At 36.5% G+C, this 21445-nt stretch overlaps 1 protein-coding gene across 3 annotated transcripts in view; it reads right to left on the bottom strand.

Moving 5' to 3' along the window:
• Positions 1-21107, bottom strand: part of LOC121734066 (organic cation transporter protein-like) — a 30389-nt gene extending 9282 nt beyond the window's left edge. The window contains exons 1-6 of one of the 3 annotated variants that reach the window (XM_042124478.1): positions 20658-21107; positions 4929-5139; positions 4037-4289; positions 2966-3616; positions 2452-2633; positions 1944-2266 (exon numbers count right to left, since the gene is read on the bottom strand). In XM_042124478.1, the coding sequence (XP_041980412.1) occupies positions 2105-2266; positions 2452-2633; positions 2966-3616; positions 4037-4289; positions 4929-5139; positions 20658-20812 (1614 nt within the window). In that variant the 5' untranslated portion in view covers positions 20813-21107 and the 3' untranslated portion in view covers positions 1944-2104. Of the gene's footprint in view, positions 1-435; positions 683-1943; positions 2267-2451; positions 2634-2965; positions 3617-4036; positions 4290-4928; positions 5140-20657 lie in introns of those variants that run through there. The other 2 variants (XM_042124479.1, XM_042124477.1) reach the window with 2 other exon arrangements.
• Between the last annotated feature and the right edge of the window lie 338 nt (positions 21108-21445).

Here is a 21445-nt window from a genome sequence, read left to right as displayed (position 1 = left end):
GTACCGTATGAAAAAAACTTTCCTTATAAATTTATTATACTGGTAATAAGTTCGCGAATTCAAATAATTTGAAATAATACTTTATAAATTTAAACGAATTAATAATAACAAGAATTTTAAAAGTCTACAGCTGAAGCATGTCTTACAATGAATATGAAAAGAGCATTATCAAAAAAGTAACAATGGAAGACTTAAAATATCATTATAAACGCCCCTTATGTGCAACCCTCAAATTATTGTGCACCATAAATAAGCTCCTAGATTTGGCGCATGCGTGCAGCATTTACTGAGACGGAAGTGCAAAGTTTTGACAGAAATACAACAGAATCTCTATTTTAACTACAACCCAAACGTATAGAACTTAAAACACTTGCCACAAATAAAGCAGACGAAACACAATAATAGACAACTCTTAATAACCTTAAATTTACTCACCTATAACTAATATCAGGGGCTTCGAAGACGAAAACTGATCCGTACATGCCCGCCAGGTATATGGGGAATAGAAGCAACGCATAGTTCACTATATTGTACCTTCCGAAGGGCCCTAATTGTTGAAGGATGTCGTCTAGCCCTATGTCTTTATTCATGTTTATGTTTAGCTTCCTTATAGTACACGTGCTTCGAAACGACTGGTAGATATCGCGCATGCGCACTGCTGTATAAGGGCGCGTTTATAATGTATGCTTTTATCACTATCATTAAAATGGAATTCCTCTCGGCTCTCACCTCTTTTTTCTTCTTCGTCATTTGATCGACAAAGAGTAATCTAATGTTTTGTATTTTATTTTATTCTCACTGAGATTCCAAGTTCTAAGTTGACTTCTCTTATTTTTTGATTATTTGACATACTTCCTTTATTATTTGTACCTTACCTTTATCGTGTCTAAGTACTTATGCTACTTTGTTAGGACCCTCAATGGCATTTTTATTATGCGTATATAGTTAAGAAGAATCAAATATTTACGTTCACATAAATAAAAGATTTTATTACACATGAGTTGCTACTTTATCTAGTTACTAAGTATGTTTTATGGTAATTTGAAGAAGCTTTGCTGAGAAAAATATTCTAAAGAATAATTCACATGCCCTTCTGTCAATATATTAAAATTGTATCTTACTAATTAATTGTAAGTGATATTTTAATGGAAGCAGTAGTAGAGAGTATTTAATTTAATTGGTGGATTTGCAAAAAATACCAATGGCATAACACATACACAAGCCTTATATGAGGTATTGGTCACAGCACTAACGATCGGAAAATGTAATCAATTTGATGTGCTACACAATATTTTTCTTTATATCAGCTAGTAATTTCAACATTAATTTTTTTTTCAAATTTGAAAAAAAAACTTATACTTAAATCATGGTGATAAAAATTTTACAAATCTCATCATTAAAACGAAAGTTGGTAAAAGATCTCTATCAGTATAGCCAGCCCATCGGTTGTGATAAGGATATCGTCAATTTTAGCAAAACTGCTCTAAAAGTTCAACAATTATTTTATTCTACCTCCAATTTACTAAATGCTGCCTTTCTGTTTACAGTAATGCCAAGTTATAACAATGTAAACAGTTTGACAAAACACAAAATTATCTAATCAATCTAAATTAAGAGCACAGTTCATTCACCCTTGACCGCTTGGAGTTTGATAATTTTGTCACGTGTAATCTGTTCTAAGGTCTTGCTGATAAGCCTTGATTCAGAAGCTTACAGTAACATTAATTGAAAAAGGAAAAGATTTTAGGAATCAAGCAATTAATATAATAGATAATGAAAATAATAAGTTTACTTTGCAGGTTTTAACAGTAGGTACACATTAACATTAATTAGGTTTGCAGAACCTTAATTATTCAATGTAATTTAATAAAAAATAATTGTTTTGGTCAATAAGAAATTAAAGAAAACAAAAATACAGTTGTTAAAATAGTTTATTAAAAATACTCAAAAATAGTTTATTTCTTAAAATTTGTGCTCAGGTAGGAATTGTACATCTAGCTTTACCTACGTTTCTTAAATAAATAATCACCAATCTAATCTTAAGTAAGCGTAAATGTTTCCTGGTGTAAATGCACTAACGTAAACAATTTGTTTACTTTAACAATCATTCCACAGTATTTTCTGTTGATTTTCTCCTTGTCTTCTGTGATATTCTTTCTGCTTCTTCTATTGTATTTGGAAGAGACATGTTTTTGGTTTCCGGTAGAAGGAGGACCAACAAGGTGGCAACGAAAGCTAAGCATCCGAAGATCACCGATCGCATTGGCTAGAAAGAAAAAATATATATTAAAGGCTTAAAAATAATTCACCCGTTATTCAAAGTTTGCAAATTCAAAACGAATTTTCACTAACGTATTTAGGAAATAATAAAAATTGCATTATATATAAGGACCAATTACTGATAAAATCACTAATGATAATTATAGATAACGATATGATATGAAAACTCACCAATAATGGCGTAAGTGGTGCCAAAGTAGATCCGAATCTTCCGAAAGAGGAGCAAACAGCGAGAAGCGACTGTCGTACGCTAGTCGGAAACACTTCGGACACGTAGATGTATACAGAGAAGTATGCGATGGTTATAGTACACTTGCCCAACAGGTAGATCAGTAAAGATACTATTTTGAGATCTGTAAAAAAGGGAAATGGAATATGTTTTAAATTAGTTGCAGACATTTTTTTTATTCTGTAATGAATATAAATTCTATGTTATGTTAAATTAATAACTAGAATGTGTTTTGAAGAATGATTTGAGAACAGTGCTCACACAATAGATTTTTATTGTTGCTTCTGTTTCTTTGTTTTCTAGGATCAATATTCAACTCTGAACAGAGTGTTATTGAAAGGAATTGGACTCTTCTTTTATTATAAGACGATTTGTGACATATTAATTAAGAAGCGACCAGTGAATATTATAAATAACGAATTATGTACAAATCGACAAATTAAACAACAGTCTCACCTTTAGGGACAAAACTTAAGCCTATACATAAGCAACCACTCAACAGATAAGTTGCTATCAATACTCTTTTTCTTCCGAATTTGTCCAGCACCAGTAACCCTATGAATGTTGAAGGTATCTCCACAAAAGCGACTAAAGCGAAATTCAAGTATTGGTTTCCAGCCAGCGATACAGAGTTAATAGCCAATCCGTAGTACACAAAAGTGCATGTGACCCATAAAACGGAGCATATGATTAGTCTGTTCCTAATGATATTTGATTTTAAGGCTTTCACCAATATATACGCTCCTTTCTCATTTTTCTCAAGAGCAGGAGTTGGGGTTGCTTCCTCATTTTCTTCTGATTTACCAACCGCATTCAATGGACTCAAGGTTTCATCTGATATGTTAACTTTGTTCATTTTAGCTGCTTTTTTCAGTATTTCCATCGCTTCGTCCTTCCGACCTTTGCTTATTAGCCATCGAGGGCTTTCGTTCATCACCCAGAGGTACGCTATACCTAGAAGGGCTGGTGCGTATATGACCCTTATTAGTACTCTCCAGTTTTGTAGTTGCCAAGCCAGCAACGCCAGTGTTCCTGCGCCAACGACGGCAACGCTGTTCAGAATCAGGTTTCCAAAGACTCTGCCCTTCGGATGCACCAGTTCCATTGCTAAAATGTAAATCTAGATTTAATAATGCTAGTATCGAAACGAGTCTATGGCGAATTTGAGCCATTCATAGAGATAAGCGAAGGTTAGCGATCCGTTATGTGTCACAAAATACGGTACCCTGATTCTACGATGGTAATGGAATATTAATGTAGCTTCGTTCCTTATTCAGAAACGTACAGGTTGCCTATGACAACAACGAATTTTATTCATATGAAATGTACGTTGGCATTTAATTTCTTGAGCATACCATTTTGCAGTTTAGTAGGAAAAAGACTTCGTCAAAGCAAGAAACGAAGCTGCAATAGTATTGCATTAAAATATTAGAATCTGGTTATAGTCTTAAGTTCATTGTCTATTTAAAATCTGCCGGTAAACGCTCAAGGAAAAAGACAATACAAAGTTCAAATATTTGGACTTACCGAAAACAAAGGCTGTGCTATTAACTCCACCGCCCAAAGCGGTTTCCAGAAACTCAAAAATTAGCATCATTATGTAACTTGTCGAAAACGATCTCAGCACTCCGAAGACACCGTTCATAAGAGTAGCGACTGACAAAGCGATTTTCCTCCCATATTTATCAGATATGAATCCGGTGAGGGGTAGGGCAATAAATAACCCTGCGTTATGTATGGACCCAATAAGCGTTCTCCTCCAATCGCAGCCCAGATCGAACTGAAACAATAATGGTCATAAATATCCCAAAAACTGCAGTGGGCTCATTGGGTATTGAAAGTGTTTCAACTAACCCAGTGAGGTAAATTGAGTAATCAAAATTTCAATTAATCCTCTTCTGCTGATACAAAAATATTACGTGCTACACTTCGGTGCTACAGGTTGTGCCGGGGTAAAAACAGTACCAGTACCACACGGTGTAATTGTACCATCGGGGAAATTGATTCCTAGGCAGTTGACGGACCTACGTCACAGTATAGCAATATGACATAAGGGACTAATATTGCTATACTGTGCCTACGTCATGTGGTCGGCTTATGTCAATTCAATGTTAGCTGTGATCGGGATGAGTTTGACAACGCGAACAATTTACTGGTCCGCCATCTGCCTAGGAATCAACTTCTCTGATAGTATATTTCTCACTATAAAAAATATGATATTTGTTTCTCCGAGGATGTTTTATGTTTATTCCAAATTACATTCAAATCGACCCAGTACTTTCGGAGCCTATTCGATGCCGATGCAAACAAACTTCTATTCTTTATAGACAGGCATCTACAACTTTATAAACCATTTTTAGTCTCCCTCCAATTTTTGAACAATATACGGTCAAAAATATTATACGGTTATAAATCTTACATCTTTCACAGCCGAGTCTTCATCGCTATACACAAATTCAGTACATTCCACTGCCATCGTCGTTTCAAACTCATTTTTATTGCACACATCTCTCGAGATGTTATCACGAAATTGAAATCTTTTGCACTTTGATATTTCACCTTTCTCTTTGGGTATGGCGTACTCGAGCCAATCGGTATGATTTAGGTTCTCGCATTCGGAAATATGACATCTGCAAAGAAAGATGGATTTATTTGAATACGTAGGGGTTATTAGCGTCTGCGTTTTCAAAGGGTCGGCGCTCGAATTTCTAATCTGCTAATGATGGTGCTTACATTGATAAGCCATTAATTGATTAGCTTTTCGAGGGTTTCCGAGGATATTAGGGTGAGGATACGGGATTTTAGGTAATATTCGTAGAAATATTTTGTGTGGCAAATTTTATACTACTGTAAAAGTTTTTTAGCAAGCATTAGGAGCTACATCTCTCCAAATTAAATTTAAAATATGTGTCCTATTAAGGGAATAAAAATATTAAGAGCGGGCTGCTAAATTTTGTTGAGTTTTCTATTAAGTATTACGATCCCGGAAGACGATTGACTTAAGGGCAGGTTATTCCAAATTAACGTTTCTAGAATAAGTAATTTTTAAAGAAAGCGTCATTAAAAAATCTGAAAAATATATACATGTATAGATACATCTTTTAACTAGTGACTTTTTTGGTTAGAAACACAATACAGATAATTTTGCTCGATAAAAAAAATTCCGAAACAACCTCGATTTTAAAAACATTTTGAGTTTTATAGGACTTACAGGGACTCAATCAAAAAATAATTTGGACAGTTCGATTACGATTAAAATTTTACAGGGAAATGATTGGATACATGTTTAGTTATAATATTTTTTATCTATGTAAAAAGGTTTTTTCTCCTATTTCGCCCTATCATGGACGCGGCGAGCGTCGTAACCGCCACGTAACGTCGATATTCGCACTGACAGACATCGACCTGCTAATTTAGGAATAACCTGCAGTTAAATGAAATTGAGATTTATTTAATCATTGTATAATGTATATTTATCTGATATTTGCTTAACCGGAAAACACGATTCACTTATTTTGACTCGATAGTTATATTTTTCGAAATCATGAATCTTTCTGGGCTTTTCAACAAATATCTGTTACACTTATTGAGTTACTATCATTAAATAACTTATACTACTACAATCACACACTTTATAAAATAATGGCTAAAGGAAATAAATATTAGTGTTGTATTTAATTTTTAAGTAATCATCCTAAAACATTTTTGGGACTTACGAGTTACCACCTTTCCTTTCGTGCTATGATGCGGGAACCGTTGTTAGTTACGCGATATTGTTCACTATTAGCTGCAGCGCAAAGCACAATGCTCGGTGGCACGATTCATGGAATCATTATATCACAATTTGAGGATAGCGGGGGGTGTACTGTGTAAGAGGGGCTAGCGTGCTTTGATATTTCTGACAGAAGGCTCTTAACACAATAAATAAATTTATTATGTACAAGGTCTTCTTGTCTTGTCTGGCACATTGAAAAAATTACATGACAGACAAAACCGCGAACTTAACTTAAACTTAAATCTTTAAAAGTAGGTATGCTACTATGCTATAGTCATGACTATAGCATAGCCAGCTCTATGTATATTTGCCAACTGACAGGTACATCAACGCCCAATAAGTTATTGATACAAAAATAAACCTACAATATATTTCATTTTGTGTTGAACAAACGATGTATCAGAACCTTTCGCCCACAAATCGAGTTGGGTGCGATGCTTGAGACCGATTTGCATAACAGTTATCGGCTTCGCTTCGAGAGTTCTTAGATTTATACTTCCTCAAACGATAAGTCATACCAACATCATCGTTTCTCCCATCAAGAAGTCATTGAAGGACTCTAAAATTGATAAATTTTGTTGATATTGCAACGTCAGAAGGAGCTACGATGGGTTTATCATTTATTATAAACGCATTGTAGCATTCGTAGCTCAAGCCATTCAAATTTGGCAATGGCAGCTCGGCACTGGGTGCGACAAGCTTGTTAATTCGAAATGTATCCTCTCGTGTAGTAAATAAAGTTCAGTTTAGTTTTGAAAGTATGTTTTAAAAATGCATCACCGCGTTACGTTACGATGTGGGCGTTATTCTAGGTAGTGTTTTAGCCCCAGGTTTCTATGACCTATATGGATTTATTATAAATATCTCTGAAGTGGGTTAAGTAGCATTATCCTTCTCTTTCGTCTTATTTACAAAAGAGAAGGACATTATTTGGACAATAAAGTGCACCCATCCAAATCGGCACACGCGGAACATAAATTCGTAAATAAAAGAGTTTTAATCATATTTTAAACAAAAATAATATTCTATAGATTGATTCCAGTCATGTGAAACATTTCTCTGTATTGCGATACGCTTTCACGCCTCATCGTACAATATTACTTTAATATCCAGGAATAAGAATCGCAACAATTTTCAACAATGGCATAAAAAATTAAAACAATGCACACAGCTGACAGCAATAACTATTTAGTAAGCTGTGGTAAAAGGTGTTTTGTGAAAATAATGCAATGAAATACATTTTTTTAAAGTGGGGACTAACAAATCCATAATAATATTATAAATGCGAAAGTGTGTCTGTCTGTCTGTCTGTAACCTCTTCATGCTCAAACCGCTGAACCGATTTTGCTGAAATTTGGCATGGAGATACTTCGAATCCCGGGACCTTTCCCTGTCCTTTATACATAGGATACGGACATAGGAAATAGGATACTTTTTATCCCGAAAAAATGTACGGTTCCCGCGCGATAAACTAATTTTGGCGCAACGGAGTTGCGGGCATCATCTAGTTGTTTATACTTATTAGTTCTATATGCAAATTAATAACTGTTGAACATCTGCTATGCCAGATGGCGTAATCTAATATATAAAAATAAGTCGGGTTTTCCTTCCTGACGCTATAACTCCAGAACGCACGAACCGATTTCCTCGGTTTTGCATTCGTAGGAAAGGTCTCGGGCTCCGTGAGGTCTATAGAAAAAAATATATCAGAAAAAACTTCAAGAGAAAAGCAAGAAAACAGAGAAAATCATTTTATGGCAAAACAACGTTTTCCGGAACAGCTAGTTTAATATATTATAGGCAACTTTTTTGATAAGATCTATATCTGTCTGTAACTTTGGCGACGTAGGGCATTCTAACTGGAGCCATTTTAAAGCACGTCACACCCTATCCTTCCGTAACTCAATGGTACACAGTGCACACACCTCAAGACAGCAACAGATCGGCCATCAGCTCCAGCTGTCGTGGTGCGATCAATCATGGCGACCGACTAATATTAATCGTCAGGTTGACCTGGTAATCCCTCATCCTCATTAATTATACGTGTTATCAGTCAGATATCATTATCTTCAGCAAAGTTTACGAGATATCATAAAGATTATGAGTGAGACCAGTTTAATTTTAATTCAAACTTGAACGAGTTCTTCTAGCTTAATTCCTTCCGAGCAAAATGTTGAGTTCAATATACACCTATCTAAGGCTGCGTTTCCACCAGAGATGTGTTGCGAGGAATGTGTTTTTGAGAACCAATAGCATCGCTTTATTGACGTGAGCTTACCGTGACATCGCTCAACGCGGCGATGTTATTGGGTCTTAAAAACACATGCCTCGCAACACATCCCTGGTGGGAACGCAGCCTTAGATAGGTGTATATTGAACTCAACATTTTGCTCGAAAGGAATTTTGCTTGTACATGTTCCCATAAAAAAGGAGCCCCTTCCCCGTTGTCTACTCTTTTTTTTTTATGAAATAAGGGGGCTAACGAGCAAACGGGTCACCTGATGGAAAGCAACTTTCGTCGCCCATGGACACTCGCAGCATCAGAAGAGCTGCAAGTGCGTTGCCGGCCTTTTAAGAGGGAATAGGGTAATAGTGGGGGGGGGGGGGGGGAAAGTGAAGGGAATAGGGGAGGGTAGGGAAAGGAATAGGGTAGGGGATTGGGCCTCCGGTAAACTCACTCACTCGGCGAAACACAGCGCAAGCGCTGTTTCACGCCGGCTTTCTGTGAGAACGTGGTATTCCTCCGGTCGAGCCGGCCCATTCGTGCCGAAGCATGGCTCTCCCACGTATTACTCTATAATGTGACATTCAAACAAACTCTTCAGCATTATGATATTTATGCCCGCTTAAAATTTATAGCACAGAAATCGTACATTTTTGGCAACAAAAATTATCCTGTGTCCTTCCCAGTCTCTCAAAGTATTTTTATACCCATATTAATCAGATCTGAAAAGCCAACATACAGACACACTTTCGCAAATTTATATTATTAGTGAGGACGATTGAAATTCACAACACATCTCCTTGAATCCAGCACACAGTGACGGACGTGTGCAAACGAGGAGGTTGTGTGATTCGTCAAGCTTGGCGCAAATTGAAGACGGCTGCTAGATTAGTGCTCTCGATCGCAGGACAAGACCTGCCCTTACCATGAAATTCGGTGCATTTGGATCAACTGGATGTACATTGCGTCGTGCGGAATGTGGCTGATTAGGCTGCGTTTCCAGCCCCCCTAGACAAGTGGCAAGCGATTAACGTAAACGCCAACAAAATGTATGCGATTTGACATAATTCATCGCTTCGCTAGCGAATACTAATGTCAAATCCCATACATTTTGTGGCGTTTATGATAATCGCGTGCCACTTGTCTAGCTAGGCCCTCGAGAGCTACGATACAAGGAATGCGTTTTATAAGCAAGGGCTCTATGTATGTATGTAACGAAATCTTTGAGCACAATTTTACTTATCTCCAGTAGACTAATTAATTCGAAACTTTGCGTACCGTGTATTAAGAGCCAATGACAGAGCAAAATAATTTGGTAAAATATTTAAAAAAAATGTATTAAAAAAGCGTGTTAAAAACACTACTTTAGGATAGAATCGCTGGGCTTACTACAAGAAAATTAACTATATATATAAAACTCAAAGGTGACTGACTGACATGGTGATCTCTCAACGCACAGCCCAAACCACTGGACGGATCGGGCTGAAATTTGGCATAATTTGAAATTTGGCATCCTCTAAGAAAGGATTTTGATCAATTTCACCTCCAAGGGGTTAAAATAGGGGATGAAAGTTTGTATATAATAATACTTCTTGACGCGAGCGAAGCCGCGGGCAAAAGCTCGTATATTCTAATTCTCTAGGTAACTAAAAATCGAATTCTTCTCAAAGCACATCGCAACACGGCTTCGATGAAAACGCACTAGGGCAAATAAGATAATTAAGTTTACGCATTTTTGGGACTACTTACTTGACACTAAATAACTTTTCTATGAATCTCGTTAATAAAGGGTCTAGTAGTATAATTATAAGGTTGTAAGTAGTAATATAGGGTTGTCTCGTTAAATCTATACTTATTATAAAAAGTCGCTTTTATCCCTCATGTCCCTTTGTTCCCTTTAATCTTTAAAACTACGCAACGGATTTTGATGATTATTTTAGTGTTAGATAGCCTATTTATTGACGAAGGCTATAGGCTATATTTTATCACGCTAAGACTAATAGGAGAATGTGGAAAAAACGGGGGAAATTATTTGAAAGGGCTTATCTCGCGAACTACTGGAGCAATTTTTATGTTATTTGGCACAGATAATAATAAGTAGACCACGTGAAGGATCATAGGCTATCGATTCTAATCATTTATTCAGTGGCTATACTATTTTATACCCGTGCGACGCCGGGGCGGGTCGCTAGTTTTAATAATATAGACAAAAACACTAGTTTCAGTCTCAAGTAACAATCAAATACTCATGTCACGCAATGGTCAGTGCACTTCCGTGATTTCCGTTTCCTGTTAAACTTCGGCAGAGGCATAGAGGCTTTGCTGGGGCACACAAATTCACCGCCATTTGATTTGCTCAACGACCTGCAGCCGATGATTGCCTGCTATAGAAATTGCTATATCATTCGGCTCAAACGTCTCACAGACCAACCGGCGAAACGAGTCAAATTAATTGTGAGAATTTGTAATGATGGAGGGGCACATCGTCTCTATTTAGCACTTTGAGACAATATGAAAGGGCTTCAAAAGTTGAACATTTTATTGTATCACATTATTTTTTTTAACATACGGCATTCCCTCCATATCCATCATATTGTACCTACAATTATTTTTTTAACATAACCTCGTAAACTTTTGTCTACAATGGTTTCATTCAGGATTTTTCGTACAGTAAAATGTTAAACTCTTATAATGCAGGGTGTAACCAAACTTAATGATAACGCTTTAGGGTGTGTATGGGGTATGGGTAATTTTTTTTGTCTTTTGTATCTTGCTCCAGCGTCATAGATTTTCTCATACAAAAGTTAAAAAAAAACTCTTTCAGCGCTGCTACTTTCACAGTGAATTTTATACAAGAGCAGAGATACACACCCTAAAGTGTTAGGTACTTATCACTAAGTTTTGTTACACGGAAATACGGTTGTGCACCTGTGCTACAGCTGGGGTACTGGGTGTCATAAAAACTTCCACTTTTTAACCGACTTCCAAAAAGGAGAAGGTTATGTTATAAACGTTTAGCTCGTCATTTTGTCTATAATTGGGGTTGTCATTTTGTCTACTGGTATAGCTTTGCTCACGACTCGGTCGAAGGTTCGATTCCTGGGTCAAAAAAAATGCTGCTTTGAATTTCATAGGATAAAGAAGGCTATACTATAGTAGATCTCATTAATAATTAATTACACAATTATTGTAATGATAATGATAAAATATATTATGTTAATGATAAATTCTAATACAAAATTAAGCATTAGGCGCTTTGCAGACGACGGGGCAGGGCGGGCCGGTCAATTTCGCCGCGAACGATAGCACAAAGGAAATCCTATATTACCAACGCACACGGCGGGCAAAAAGACCGCGCCGCAGGTGCCCGGCGGACACTGGCGGCGCGCGTCCGCGGCTGCCCACCGCGCCGCGGATCACACAAACTAGTTTACATGCAGTAACACAGACGGCGCGGCGTGTGCACTGTGCTTTATGTACGCGGCGCGGGCAGCCGCAGACATTGGCGGGCGTACGCAGCGAAATTGACCGGCCCGCCCCGCCCCCTCGTCTGCAAAGCGCCTTATGAGTTATGATACAAAAATAAAACGTGTTTGCTTAATCGGCTCTCTCGGCTCCTAGAGCCAAAGTAAGGAAACATCGAAACCGGTTGATCGAAAGAAGTTGCCTTGTGGGAGAAAGAGAGAGGTGTATTTTTTTGAGTGAGAGAGTAATTAGCCAGCCTATACGTCACCTTGACCTTTCACTTTTTGCTGAGTAATAGCTACGACAGTATATAAATAAATCTATGGTAATAGCACAGTATAATAATTGAATAGTAAATTATTTTCATACTATAGTTTGTGCGTTTTATGATGATATGCGTGACACATTATAATTGACAATAGTAGGGATGTTACCTTACTAAAATTAATCGATAGTTTAAAAAATATCGAATCACTTCGTAAAGGAATTGCAATCGAAATTATCGATTTCGTACTGACATTTCAGTGGTGCCGGCGATTAAAGATGGCCGCCCTGTTTTATCGATTTGATTTCGATTCAACATAGTCAATCTCTATTGACATAAGTTCCGTTTCATGCATATGACATTTTTCAAATGTTTTCGTAACAATTGTTTTATACTCCTATTTCACAGTTAATATTTTTAATTTTTATTAATAAGTTAGCATTCAGCATCTTTTCATTTTTATTCATTTACAATTAAAGGAAACATTTGTTTTTGTAGTTGGAATATAATTTATTACATTTTGATTTTTTTTGTTTTCTTGTAAAAAAACCCGTAGCAAGGAACATGAAAACTGTCACCCATATCATCTTAGAACGCACAAACTATAGTATGAGCTTGATTTCAGATAAGTGATATTATTTATAGCATTTTCAGGGTTCCGTAGCCAAATGGCAAAAAACGTAACCCTTATAGATTCGTCATGTCTGTCTGTCTGTCTGTCCGTCCGTATGTCACAGCCACTTTTCTCCGAAACTATAAGAGTTATAATACTATTGAAACTTGGTAAGTAGATGTAGTCTGTAAACCGAATTAAGATTTTGATACAAAAATGGAAAGATTATTAAAAAATTTAGGGGTTTCCATAGGTACAACGGGTATCTATGGTTATATATATAATTTTCTAATTTTCTAACCTGAATAGTTTGGGAGAGAGACTCTTCCAAAGTGGTAAAATGTGTGCCCCCCCCCCCCCCCACTTTAGAAGTTAGACTTCTAAAGTAGGGGTATGATTATTAAAAAAATATGATGTACTATAAAAACTACCAACGAAAATTGGTTTGAATGAGATCTAGCAAGTGGTTTTTTTATACGTCATAAATAGTAGACCTTAATTTAAATTTCATTAAATCAACTAAAATATAAAAATAAATCGAAAACCTTTTAATTTCATAGAAATAAACCTTATTGCTGCTGCGGAACCCTTCATGAGCGAGTCCAACTCGTACTTGGCCGGTTTTTTATTATATTGTACTGTATGTAAGTACTTGGTAATTAAGCTAATAGTAAAATGATATACCCATGTAGTAAATTCTCTAAGTCCTAACACAAATAAAAAAATATTGAGTCTTCATAAAGTCTACAGAGTTATACACAAGTACTCGTAATAGTATGTTTGATTTGATAATAGTTTTCTATTGGTTCGTGAGTCAAAAGTGATTAGTGTGTATTTTTGACTGCGTATTATCTGGTATTATATTTTTAAATTCTGACTGTCAAATGTTAAAAAAATATAACAATAGACATAAGATAAATACGGTCAGTGCCTTTTACCAAGTTACTTACTGCTACTCCAACTAAATACATTCTTACTCATTTGGGCAGAAAAATTAACGACATGTCCACATCTGTATCATTTTCGCGATCAGTAGCTAAAACCATGAGTTTAAAGCTATAGTATTTATCGATACTCGATACCGACTACGTACATTTTTAGTATGGCAAATTTTACAGCGCCTCTAGCGGTTACTTGCGGAACTAAAATCGCCATACTATTTATTTATTTATTTATTTTATTTATTTATTTATTTAACTCAGGCATCTTGGTCCGTATTATAAATACCTTATAGACTAACATACATACAATTATACTAAAAACTAACACTAACACTAAACACGTATTGTCTGCGACGTGGGGCGCGACGTGTTCGGAAGTCGTCCTCGGAACCTCCTGTAGACGACTCCAATCGGCCAGAACTCCTCCTTCTCGAAGATCGGTAGATGGTGCGTCGGGACTCTCACCACAAAGGAGCTAAAATTCACTTTGTGGCGGGACTCCAAGCGCTCGACCCTCAAGACGAAGTGAGTCTTGCTCCTGATGTAGTCCACGACCTGCTCGACCGTCGTGGACCAGTGCAGCCTGGACACGTACAGCGGCATCGCGGGAGTCTCACGCCGCAACAGCTGCTCGGGTCCTTCGGGTGCGGTGCCGCGATGGTTGCGGACGACGGGTTTCTTCTTCTTCATCTCCACTCTTATAAACCCGTCATCATCGCACTTTCGGCCCTTTTCGGAGGAAGGACACTCCTTTGCAGGGGCCTCCTTTTTCCCTTTGTTTTTGGAACGCGGCAAGCGGCTACACTTGCGTAGTTCGGCCGCGGCTCCGTTGCAGGCGGGGCGCGGGTGGCGGGGGCAGCGGCGGCGGCGGCGATGACGTGCTCGTTCGTTGTCCCGTCTGAAAGTGCTGACGGGCTGAACATGATCGCTTGAGCACCACGTCGGCGAGTGACGAACGCGGCATCAAGTGACCTACATATTGAATTACCACTCTTTAATTGTGATAATTCATTACGTTGATCGCTGATCGTAGACTCCGATGCCTGCAGTCTACCTCAAACTTCGGCCAACTCTTCTTTCAGGAATCTGATGTCCTTTAAGAGGGTGACGACGTTGACGTGGTCCAGCGCCACGGGCGGCAGTTTGTGCAGTTTTTTCGCCACAAAAGCCGGCACCTTATCCGGATCCGTCTGCTTCAGCAAGGATATTATATCACACTTCTTTCTGTTCCATCCCTCCGTCGCGATGGCATATTCGCGCTCTGGCGTCTCTAGAGCGTCTCGTAGAGCAAATGCTTCCCCTAGCAAATCTCCTCGCTGGTGAAGGAGGACTTGCAGATCTGCATTATGCTAACCTCGTTCATTGTATCGATGGCGTGCTGGGTAAACGCCAGCAACTCATTCGCCACGAGCGCCATGGTGACGTGCAGCGGCAATCAGCCGCGCGATTCGCGAAAATAATATTAATTAATATTTAATAATATTTGCTGCGTGTGCATAACGTGGAGCGCGACCGTCCGCTGGCTCAACACATTACACACAAGACTATATATTTATGTAGTTGGTATCGAGTATCGATAAATACTATAGCTTTAAACTCATGGTAGAGCTACAGATCGCCGTAGCGTAGCATCTTAGACAAAGTATCTTTCGTTAAAAACGATGACGAAATTCGTTATCAAAATGTATGCGGTTTGACATAAGTCATCGCTAAATGACATTTCGCTTTCGAAGACTAATGTCAAATCCCATACATTTTGATAACGAATTTCGTCATCGTTTTTAACCAAAGGGACTTTGGCTACGGCCTCTGATCGGAGATCTGATCGCGAAAATGATACAGATGGTCAAAGCCTTAGCTACGACTCAAAACACCTATACTCGGGTACTTGTAAAGTTTGGGATCTACCAAACTTCTCAGCTTTATGTGGGCGTTATACAGAAATACACTAAAACATTCTGAATCATGAATATTCTATAAACACGGAATAGAAGCTAGCCTAAGTAGCGTGAGCAGCATGCATACGGGAACTGCACGAAATTATATGATACTCGACCATAGATATACATGGAATAGACAACGCATGTGAAAACTTAGATGGCTGGACATAATGTGCAAATTCCAAGCTGATCAAATTATCACGTCTAGCGAATGTCAATTCCCCAAGCACTCACCTTTTCTAGCTACGGTCTAGAGTTCTAGACTCTAGTGTCTCTGTGTAGAAAAAAAACTAGGCCTTTGCAGTTTGCATCAATAGATGCAAACTGCAAAGGCCTAGTTTTATAAATAAATAAACAAATACTGTATCATCCACAATAGTGGATGATACAGTATTTTCAGGGCGAAGTAACCACTCCTCAAATACTGTAGTGCCTGGGACAATATTTTTTTAAATGACCGTATGATTGACTCTACGTAGAGCATACATAAAATATATTATGATTTCCAGTCTTAAACAAATTTAAATCATGAAAGTGACTCATCAGCCATAACATGTCAATTTAACAATTACTTTATTTATTAATCGTTTTGATTAAATTAGGTATCAAATTTCCAGGGACCTGTTAGTGTTAATGACTTAAATTAACACGAAAAACGAAATATTATATGAAATTATATTAGTATAGAGTATAGACTATAGACAATTTAAGATATCGATGATAGTATCGACAATAAGATATAATAAGTAATAACTATTTAGCATAGCTTGTTGGCAGGGGACATTTTTACCATTTATACCAGTATGCACAATTTCCTTATATTTCCGCTATCTAGCAATCCAAGTTGTGTCGTATGACAGCTGACTGATGCAAATATATGTAAATCTGGCGCGGCTGGCGCGGCTGGTGCAAATGTGCAACGCCTTTCAATCTACGTGATCATTTGCTCCCGGGATGAGCTCCGTCTTGACTATATTCTGTCTTTGTTTACTTATTCCTAGTTGCTAGTGCGACGTTAGTTCCTGTTCTAAATTTTGGTTGCGACGTTTGTAAGAACGAACCTAAAGTTTCGTATGTGTCAATTTTGTAATTTAGGAGTTAAGTATAGCGCGCTCATGTACTCAAAGTTTAAAAGGATTAGATTAGCTATAAAACTATAAATAGTATTTGTTTCAACAAAGAGAGAAAGATTAGAAATCTTTCTAGACTCTAGAGGAGTTGAGGCCGAGGCTAGTGACTATCATAGAAATGAGGACATTTTATTGGGTATAAAATTTTGTATCTTTATGCTTACGTAACTACGTCTTTACAGTCCTGATACTGACAATAATATTAAACATTTAAGATTTATGTTTTGGATTAAATATTTTTTAATTTTTATTTTGTAGATATCACACAATTACAGGGTAAAAATTTTAAAATATTTTTTTGCACAGAATTTGTAATTTTGTACCGACGACACAACTTATCTATAAGGTGGCACAAGTTTTTAATTTATGCTTAAAGTAACCTTGAAAAGTTAAAGACTAGGAAAACCACGCATAAACTCCTATTTAATTTTGTAAAACATTTACCTCTAGTATAATGTTTTACACTAATAATATAATAGAGGTAAAGTTTGTTTTATATTTGTAGGAGGTAATCGCCGAAACTACTGGACCGATTGCAAAAATTTTAAGACCGATAGAAAGCTGGTGTATTACTGACTGATATAGGCTATATTTTATATAAAAGTTATTTTTTTTTTCTGATATTATAATATCGTTCTCAGATTCCACGTAGGCGAAGCCGCGGGCGAAAGCTAGTATTTTTATGTGTATAAACCTACATAATATTAATATGTTTTAGAAATAGAAAACCAGTCTTAGGGTGATATTGTGGTTGCGAGTTTTGCAAACATCAACTGGTTACATAATACACCATGCGTAAAACTATATTACTGTTATAATATTACTAGCTGTCCCGGCAAACATTGTTTTGCCATACTTATAAAGTATTTCGCCCATATTATTTTATAAAAGTGACTAAATAAGTATGTCACCATGGCAACGTCCATCGCTATCCCGTCGCACAAACAATGGTTGCCGTCAGTCTCGAGTTGTAATAATTTACAATTATTTTCTTAAAAAATGTACTTATCAATATAAAAAGTAGCCAGTAGCCGATTCTCAGACCTACTGAATATGCATATAAAATTTGGTAAAAATCAGTAAGGCCGTTTCGGAGGAGTACGGTAATTTAAACATTGTGAGTTGTGACACGAGAATTTTATATTATATAAGATGTGTGGCCAGTCTCAAAACTAGTAAGTATGTGTTACGAAAAATATTTTAAAATACATAAGGTAAAAAGGATATTTGTGTAAATTGACCCAAATATTATTATACTGAATGATTATAAATATTACGACCGCTATAAAAAAATCAAAATAGGTTTATTCCGTTTTGGAGCTATAATATTATCAGACAGGGACACGCGTCAAACTTTACCCCTTTGTTTTCGACGATGACGATGGAATCAATTGAATAATATTATGTCCACCTCTACTCTCTATTTTAGCATTGAAATGTTACAATTTTAGGACCGAATAGCCATCTTAAAAAAAGGACGACAACACTATTTTGGCGATTTCTCGGAAACTATACGACGTTTTTACAAAAAATTTGTAAAATCATAATTTATTGCAAATTGTTTTGCCTACAAATATGTTTATTTAACTTTTCACCCTTAATTAAAAATTGAAAAAGTTATACGTTTAACCCAAAAAAGTTAGATTTTTTTAAAGTATTCTTATTAGTTTAATACACGTTTTAACTTTGTTTAATACATTTTACAAAAAAATTGCCTCAGACCAACCTTGTAGATCTTTTGAGGAAAAGATCCCCCGATCCCTAGACAATTTTATGCAAATAAAATTTTATAACAATAAAATTGCGTCCTATAATAAACGCAAAGCTCATGTTACATTTCAATAGACTTTATAAGACTAGATGACGCCCGCAACTCCATTGCGCCAAAATTCATTTATCGCGCGGGAACCGCACATTTTCCCGGGATAAAAAGTATCCTCTTCATAAGTATCTCCATACAAAATTTAACGCCTCCGTGGTCTAGTGGCATAGAGCGCGGCTCTTGACTCGGAGGTCGTGGGTTCGATTCCCGCGTTGGAAACGTGCTATTTCCAAGTTTGGTTAGGACGATGCAGGCTGATCACCTGATTGTCTGACAAGTATTAGATGATCCATGCGTCGGATGGGCATGTAAAAAGTCGGTCCTGCGCCTGATCTCTTGCCGGTCGTGTCGGTCTTCCGTCCCACTGGATTATGAGAGTAAAGGAATAGAGAGTGCTCTTGTGTACTGCGCGCACACTTGGGCACTATAAAATTACTCCTGCGTAGCTGGCCTGGTTTCAATGAAACCGGCCACACACAAACAAACACACTTTCGCTTCTAATAATATTACTACGTATTTTATTATAAGAATGAAAGAGAAAGAAAGTAGGAGATCTTGCTCTACAATTTGCTTAATTATAAAAGGAATTAGCGGCATTGATGTAAAACAATAGGCTACTCGACATTATAAATTTATTATACTTAGGGTCTGTTTCACCACTTTCTGATAAAGTGCCTAATATTAGACAACTTTTTTGACAGATTCTCCATACTTGATATGTCTAGTTAATTAGTGGATAGCCTTATCAGGAAGTGGTGAAATAGCCCCTTAGTAAATAACTGCCGACTTTTAACTAAGTTTATATTGAGTGATAAGGACACTTCGTTCGTTGTAACATTTTTCGATATTATTACACTGAAAATAAAAACGAAAAAGGGCTGAATTTTTCTGCGTCTTGTCGTGTATTGTACGGAGATAAAGCTGTACATGATAGAAGATAGAAAGAAGCTTCAACTTATAGCATCGATTTTCAAAATATTTTTTGAAAATTATGTGATAGAGACAAGGTAGAGACTAGAGACTGTTTACTATTCGAGACAAATTATAAGCAAATATTTGGCTTGGTTTGGTCAATATTTAGTTAGATCTAAAATTACTTTTGGGCTTGAAATATTTATTGATACGTTATAGTACCCATAAATAATCCATTTGATATACGATAACATTACGAAACAGGTTTTCTAGAAATTCACCGAAAAATGAAGACATCAAATCAACCAGGTACTGATATTTTACAACATAATCAATTATTCATTTTTCTCCTACAAATAATAATTAGTTTTTATTATTCGTAGTTTTCCCGTTACTAGAGATCGCCCAATCGTCGAAATTCGACCTTACTTGCAACGACATTAGGACTACTACCTATATCTTGTAAAAAATATTGACTTCATCATAGTTTTTTCAATTCTTTTCTCTGGGACTCAGCTGATCTCAGACTGGCCGTTTAAGCATTGTCTAATAGTAGGTATCTAAAATTAAATAACAAAAACAATAATCCATTTTAAATTTGTCAACTTGTTGTCAACAGACTTCAACCATAAATTAAAGAGTATAATTCGTATTTTTCCTAGTAGTAGTGTCATAGTGTGTGTAATGTTTTATTTGTTAAAAATATATAATATGATAAAAGCATAATTTTAAAATAAAATTAGCTCGATGCACTCCTTCACCATATAAACTATAACTGTGCGAAATTTCATGCACCTACGTTTCCCCATTTTTTGTAAAAAGGGTTACAAAGTTTTTCTCTCACGTATTAATATAGAGATAATTTAAACAAACCTAACTTCACTATTTCATCATCTGGCTAATGTGGATTCTATGTTTAGCTCTAGCTAAACATAGAATCCATATTATATTTTTTCCGGTCTTAAAGCCTCCATTTATGCGAAAAAGACAGTTTTCAAATTTATACTTACCCCATCCACTGGTGTCTTCAAGTAAGGTACATAAACTCAAAATAACTCACCTATAACTAATATCAGGGGCTTCAAAGACGAAAACTGATCCGTACATGCCCGCCAGGTATATGGGGAACAGAAGCAGGGCATAGTTCACTATATTGTACCTTCCGAAGGGCCCTAACTTTTGCAAAATATCGTCCAAATTGATATCGGTACTCATTTTCACTTTATCACAAAAAAAAAACTTTCAACGAATACACTTAACCTCAATTCTACGTGAAAAACATGCGCAGGCGCAGAACTCTACAATAAACTCATTTTACTACGAAATAAACTATTTACACATTTTGTTATAAATACGTATGTGTTGTGTCGGTTCCCAAAAATAAACTAAGGAAACATTGGCGAGAACGGCTGGTCAGTCAATGGCGAAAGAGACAGATGTAGGTTGTTGCTATGCGAGAAAAAGAGAGAGATACACTCGTATGTTGCACGCTTGAATGCAGTATGCAGACGTGGTTTGTTATCAAAGTCTAATGATAGAGTGACATTGATGCTTAGAAAAGTATAAACAAACAACGGTCTTGATAAGAATGGTTTGATAATAACTAGATTAGCGATGCCCAGGCTAATCAGAAATATCTGCGAGAAAAAATTATAGGAAAATCTAAGACGATATCCCAGGAAAGACATCTCAGATAAAAAAAATCTTAGTAAAAATTTGTATTTTTGTTCTATTATTATTATCATTAAAGAATGTATAGTAAGGATGCGATTAGCTAAATACCATAGTCTACATGAAGCAACAAACTAATGATAATACAAATTAAATTGGTTAGTAACTGTATGACTC

The sequence above is a fragment of the Aricia agestis genome, chromosome 15 (genome assembly GCF_905147365.1).
Source record: "Aricia agestis chromosome 15, ilAriAges1.1, whole genome shotgun sequence".
In the NCBI taxonomy this organism is placed as follows: Eukaryota; Metazoa; Arthropoda; class Insecta; order Lepidoptera; family Lycaenidae; genus Aricia; species Aricia agestis.
The sequence above is the reverse complement of the archived record's forward strand: the minus strand, read 5'-3'. Positions and strand labels throughout refer to the sequence as shown.